This window comes from Benincasa hispida, chromosome 4 (assembly GCF_027475165.1).
Source record: "Benincasa hispida cultivar pf3 chromosome 4, pf3_genome.v1.1, whole genome shotgun sequence".
Taxonomy (NCBI): domain Eukaryota; kingdom Viridiplantae; phylum Streptophyta; class Magnoliopsida; order Cucurbitales; family Cucurbitaceae; genus Benincasa; species Benincasa hispida.
In genome coordinates, this window is record NC_143481.1 from 37,309,039 (window position 1) to 37,315,290 (window position 6,252).

General features: G+C 26.0%; 1 protein-coding gene across 3 annotated transcripts; it reads right to left on the reverse strand.

Annotated features, from left to right (window-relative positions):
• Positions 1–237: 237 nt before the first annotated feature.
• ACL5 (S-adenosyl-L-methionine-dependent methyltransferases superfamily protein) lies at positions 238–5,944 on the reverse strand. Of its 3 annotated transcripts, XM_039030805.2 has the most exons (10): positions 5,542–5,944; positions 5,377–5,443; positions 5,155–5,249; positions 3,598–3,700; positions 2,814–2,902; positions 2,399–2,555; positions 1,562–1,637; positions 1,381–1,439; positions 1,145–1,281; positions 238–812 (listed from the first exon to the last, which is right to left on the reverse strand). In XM_039030805.2, the coding sequence occupies exons 1-10, from the start codon at positions 5,736–5,738 to the stop codon at positions 704–706; spliced, it is 1,089 nt and encodes a 362-aa protein (XP_038886733.1). In that variant the 5' UTR covers positions 5,739–5,944; the 3' UTR covers positions 238–703. The 3 variants fall into 3 exon arrangements, with proteins under 3 accessions (XP_038886733.1, XP_038886734.1, XP_090169545.1); XM_090313419.1 differs by lacking the exon at positions 1,145–1,281 and having other exon boundaries at positions 614–812; XM_039030806.2 differs by lacking the exons at positions 5,155–5,249; positions 5,377–5,443 and having other exon boundaries at positions 5,542–5,830.
• Positions 5,945–6,252: the final 308 nt, after the last annotated feature.

Sequence of the window (6,252 nt, forward strand, 5' to 3'; positions counted from 1 at the left end):
TTATTGTCAATACTTTGATTACTACGTTGAGAGTACCATTTACAGTTGGTGTTTTTTGTCCAAAGGCTAGACATCAATGTTGTGCTAGGTAAGGTTAAAACTTGCTTTTTAACTGTGTTGCTTGCTCTTCTATGTTAATGTCAATTATGTCTTTTTTTCTTCTTCTTTTTCTTTTTGTCTCAAAGGAAAGAAAATTATTCAACAGAGGTGAAGGATGAAGAATGCAATGGAATAATATTTGTAATAGAGATCAGCAAATTAAACTAGCTTTTATACTTTGAACTGAAACCCTCTCAATACCTTTGCATATACAAAAGATTTTAGCTTACTACACACCAATATCCATTACATATCCAATGGTATTTACCTTTGCATATACAAAAGAAAATTATTCTTTAACAGTATACTATTAAATAAGTTGAAATTACTTAGTGATATAATTCCATTCTAAACAGACTATATGAGGAAATGAAATTCTAATCAACTTACTCCTAATATAGTATATGTCAATTACCGTTGAGCTAAGTTCATTTTGACATCTAACTATAATTTTTTATATAAAAAAGATGATTAATACTCCTAAGTTTTTCCTTTTTTTTTTTTTAATACCAAATAAGTTAAAAGAGTAGAAATGTTGATTGGATTTTATCTTAGTGATGTCTCTAATTAAAGTGTTATATTTTAGGGTTCTTAATTATTTAATTTATACACCACGACCACAACTTCCCCCATTCAGTTGCTTGAATCCAACCCCTTGACCATGTATGAATTTTGCAGTCGCTTCAGTGTAGATGTGAGTTTCATTCAACAACCTGATCATAATTATACCAAAACACACTCACTACAAATTCAAATCTCTGATATAAAAAATCATCGAACAATCCAAAAACTTAAGCAGATAGATCACTATAAATTTAATTATATCAAATATTACAATATTATCTTGGAATAAAAGTCCAATAAGAATTTGTAGATGAAAATTGAGATTTTGAATAAGTGTGATGGTGATTTGGAATTGTGTGACAGTGTTTGAGTTTTGATTTTCATTCTAAGTCATTGTCACACTATTCTTTCCGACGGATTCATGTTTTAAAAATAGTTTTGAAACGTCTCAGAAATGTAATATTGCGAGGTTTGAACTTACGCTAAAGAAACCATTTTGTTGAGGATGGTGGAGGATACAATTGAGGGACCAGTTAAATAAAGCAACTCCCCATTGATTCTATCCTCAATTCTTTTATCCAATTCCTCTGATTTTATACAGAAAGGATGATCTGATGCCTGATTTTTTCAAAAATAAAAAACATAATTAATTAATTTAAAGACTTTACTAATTTACATAATAATTTAATTAGCGTTAAAATTAATTTTATGTCATACCATAACCCATCCCCATGTGTCTGCAAAAGATGGTATGTAAGCAGTGTAAGCAATCACATCTGCAGCAAGAAACCGAGAGATGGAGAAAAGGGTTATTTTAATTTTAAAATAAGGTTTTAATTAATTTAACTTAGTGTTTCAACATAGTAATTTTCTAATTAACTGAGAGAGAGAAACTTACAGTTGAAGGTCTGTTTGATTGTGTTATAAATTGAGGTAAAAACCTCTTTGTGGGTGAAAATCCCGGCTGGTCCTGCCTGCAAAACTTAAAATTGTCAAATATCTCAACGCAAAAATTGTGCTTTACATGTACCAATTTTAATCAATAATGCATTTTTATATATATCAAGTAAGAAGTTAGTTTCTAAATTTTAAAACATACCAGTTTAGTTTTATCAATTTAGTCCTATAATAAAAAATTCAATTAAAATTTAATAAAGTTTCTTACACGTTAGACTGATTAATGGTATTTTTTTTTTAAAAAAAAAATTATAAACATTAAGTCATTACTTAATAAAAACTGAAAATTAGGTTTGATGATATTTTTCATGATAAATACTAAATTGTTATAAATTTAAAAATAAATGAACTAAATTGTTACGAATTGAAAGTATAGGAATTAAATTACTTCAATGACTAAGACACTCTTTGGTAACCATTTGTTTTTTAAAATTAAGCTTATAAATATCACTTTCATTTATTGCTTTCTATATATATATATATATTTTTTTTTTTTTCTGAAACTTTGATTTCTATGTTATTGCAACATTTTAGGAATGTTTTCAAAATCAAAACTAAAGAAAAAGTAGTTTTCAAATGTTTACCTAAGAAATATCAAAACCACAAATAGGAAATTTAAGAGAACGAGCACATTTTTAAAAATAAAATAATTATCAAATGAGATATAAATTATTACATATTTGAAAGTAGATAAATTAATTTTTATTTTTTTAAAAACTAAATTATTAATAATCAAAATTGAGAGACGAAAAGTGATTTTTAAAGGATATAACCTGACCTGAGTTACAAAGATGCCATTGTGGTGGAGTTTAGGTTTGACGATGTCGTGGTAAAAGGATTTGGTGTAGAGCTTGTAGCAAGGCCCATCTTTAACAGGGTCTGCTAGGTCTCCTATAATTATATCATATTTCTCTCTTCTCTTTTCTAATTCCGCTCTTTTCTCCAAAAAAAAAAAAAAAAAAAAAAAAAAAAGTAAAAATTAAAAAAAAAACAAATTTCATCATTTATTACAAGATGAAGTTTTAAATATAACAAAATGTCACAGTCTATTAGTGATAGACTGTAATAAACCTCTATTACTGAGCCATAGACTTTAGAAATTTATCGTGATCTATCATTGATAGAATGTGTCATTTTATCATATTTATAAATAAGTTGACTCATTTTTTTTAAAATTTAATTTATAATCTTACCTGGCATCGTTTATCACAAGATGAAGTTTACTGTGACAAAAGGTCTCTCGGTTCACAGTCAAATGTTTGCGGCAGAAATCCACCACATCCTGCAAGCAACCACACAACTTTGATTTTATCGAATCAAAACAAAATGAATAAATAAATTTTAGGTAAAAATATTTTTTTGTCCTTTTCTGAAGCAACAATTTAATTTCAACATTTTATTATTGTAATAATTTGGTTTCCTTGTACATTTGAATTTATAGTTTTTTTAGTCACTAAATTTTTGCAACTATTTGATCTATATAATTTAAAATCTAGAACAAAGCATATATTTTTGTCAGCGATTAATAATATTATGTAGATATGAACATTACAAGACTAAATTAATTATTTCATTTTAAAAGCTAATAACTAATATTATTAAATATTATAAAAATATAATGACTAAATTATTAAATACTCAAATATATGGATTAAATGATTGAGTACTAAAAGTGCATGAATCAAATAAAGTTTGATCTAAAATAGATTGAATAAAAATTTGGGTTGTTTTCAAATAAAAAAAGTAACCAAATTATTTAAAAATATAGCAAAATGTCACTATCTATCAGTAGTGATAGATTATAACAGACATTTATTAGTGTCTGATAAATGTCTATTATGACAATGACATTTTATTATACTTGAAAATATTTTTAATAGAGTTATCATTTAAAATAATTATCCTAAAATGTTATCATTTTACTGTTTTTTTTTTTTATTTTCTCACGTATGATTATTGATATTTTGGCCATATTACCTGATCAATATCGCACATGACAACCTTTTCTATTGATTTGTGTTTGAGAACTTCTCTTGCTGCTGAACCTTCTCCACCCCCCATTATGAATACAGTTTTCGGGCTACAAATAATAATAACAATAAAATTAAAAATTAAAAATTAAAAAAATTTAATTACAAAACCAGAAACCTCACATTATCAATACAATTATTGAAATTTCGTTTTTTAAGAAAAGTAAAGGTAGAGATTTTTATTTTATATTGATTACTCACTTTTCTTTGAGTGACTTTTTAATGACACTTCATGGCTGACTTTTTAAATCATACATCCATATTTCAAATAAAAATATATTATTTATCTTTTATGTCGATTTTAGATTTAGGTTGAGATGATTGGAACTTTTAAAACAATCGTTCATAAAAATGAGTTGTGACATGAAGTAAAATAAATTAATATTAAATTTTTATGGTTTAAAATTATATGGACCAAAGTAAGGATATAAATATTTCAATTATTTCTGTATTGATATTTCATATCACTCCCTCTTTTATGAAATGAATATCTAATATCAAAATTATTACAAGATAATTATTTTAAATTTTTATTTGCTAGATATTGAAATTTACTTATTTAATCTAAAATATTTGATAAAAAAGTTTAACAAAAAGATCCATAGTTAGTTGATGTTAGAGAATAGAGTAAGGCATCAAGGACAAATTTGAAAATTTGTAGATTTAGGTAAAGAAGATGACAATTTTTTTGAAATTCTAAAGGGGTTTTAACTTAGGTCGTTTGGTATTTTTTCTTTTTTCTTTTTTTTTTTGAAAAATAAGCATATTTTTTCTCTATTTTTTGCTATGATTTACATCTTTTCTAATACTATGGTTGAATTCTTAGCTAAATTTTAAAAATAAAAATAATTTTTTAAAAGTTATTTTTTTTAGTTTTCAAATTTTGACTTGATTTTTTAAACCATTGGTAAACTATTGGTAAAAGATAGATAACAATGAAGAAATTTGAAGGTGGAAGTAGTATTTATAGACTTAATTTAAAAAAAAAATGAAATGATTATCAAATAGACCTTAATAATTGGGATATATAATTTCTCTTATATACATATTTCAAGTGACTCCACTTTTAATTGATGCATGTTTTCTCCCATGTAATTGAAGAAATATTTGAATTTTAGTTCAAAAAATACATTTTTGAAACCTATGTCAACATTAGTAGTATGTGGTAAAATTAATATTTATAAATTTAATTTTAAAAAATAAAAAAACTAAATAGTCATAATTTAAATATTATAACTTCAATTAAAAGGTTGGAGATTTGAATTAACATTTTTATATTTGATTAAATTTTAAATTAAAAATGGAAAACATAAGTTAAGTGGTCAAGGCATCCTCAAATCTTTGATACTAAAAGAATACTAAAATCAAAGGGAAATTGTTATAAATTGAAAAATATATTTTTGAAATTTTTCTATCGATAAGAATTTCCCTTTTTTTTTTTTTTTTTTTAATTACAATTTAAGTGAAAGTTGAAAACAAATAATGACGCAAAAGGAAAACGCACTTGGAATGACATAACAGAGCGGGATGAATTAAACATTCATGATAAACAAATTCATCAGCTTCAGCACTCTGCATCTTCCCATCGATCATCAATGTCTACACTCACAAACCTTAATCAGATCATCTTATGCACATAGCAAAAAACCGAAACCGATTAAAACATTTTCAAGAATCGGCAGAAAATCGCGAAACAAAACCGGAATTCGGAACTTCATAAACGCACTTTTCCGAAACGCTTCGTATCTAAAAGAGCGATATCTTGAAATTCACTGGTTCCTTTCTGCAGAACTCTGAAGAGAAGAGAGGGATTCATAGATAAAATCCGCGATGGAATTTAAAAGAAAAAAAAAATCAAGAGATTCGGAAATTAATAAGGAAAATCAAATACCTATTCAGAGCAAAGGACCATTTGAGGTTTTCATCGATGATTTCTTCGTACCAATGGCAATCGTCGCCATTAACATTGTTGATTACGGATTCGTGAGAAGAATTGGCGCCGTTGATGTAATTGCTCTTCTCTTCGAAGTTTCGATCAACTGATTGAGAGAAGCCATTGGTGTGGGAGCTTAGAACTGCAGGACCCATCGGTTTAAGGAGGAAGAAGGTGGGAAATGGGAATGTAATGATCAGAGTCTATGAAACAGGGAGGTTAGAAGGTTTGAAGGGGATTTTTGGGATGCTCATTGTGGGGATCCTTTTATAGATGCAAGCGTTTACTTTCACTTTATTTTTTCATTTTTTTTTATAATTTTTAAATTCCAACCTGGATTTCTTAATCGCTAACATATGCTTAAAAATTCAATCACTGAAGTTTCGACTTTTTAAAAGTTCACTATTTACTAAACAGTAAATACATAGTTAAAAATTTTGTGATTGTATGACACAAAATTAAAGTTATATATCTTTAACAAACAATTAGTGTTTTTTTTTTTTTAAAAAAAAAAAAATTGAATTGATTAGAGATTTATTACCTACCAAATTAAAAATTTCTTAGACCTATTGGGTGTAATATTAAAAATTCAGTGATATTTTTTAAAGTTCAAGGATTAAATAAATATAAATCTTAAAATTATTTTGGAACTAAACTATGTCAACCATG

Coding starts and splice junctions, on each gene's coding strand:
- ACL5 (XM_039030805.2), bottom strand. CDS start 5,738: ATGGGTCCTGCAGTTCTAAGCTCCCACACCAATGGCTTCTCTCAATCA. Junction 2,903..3,597: donor TCATGTGCGATATTGATCAG/GTAATATGGCCA, acceptor GGTTGCTTGCAG/GATGTGGTGGATTTCTGCCG. Junction 813..1,144: donor AACAAAATGGTTTCTTTAGC/GTAAGTTCAAAC, acceptor AATTATGATCAG/GTTGTTGAATGAAACTCACA.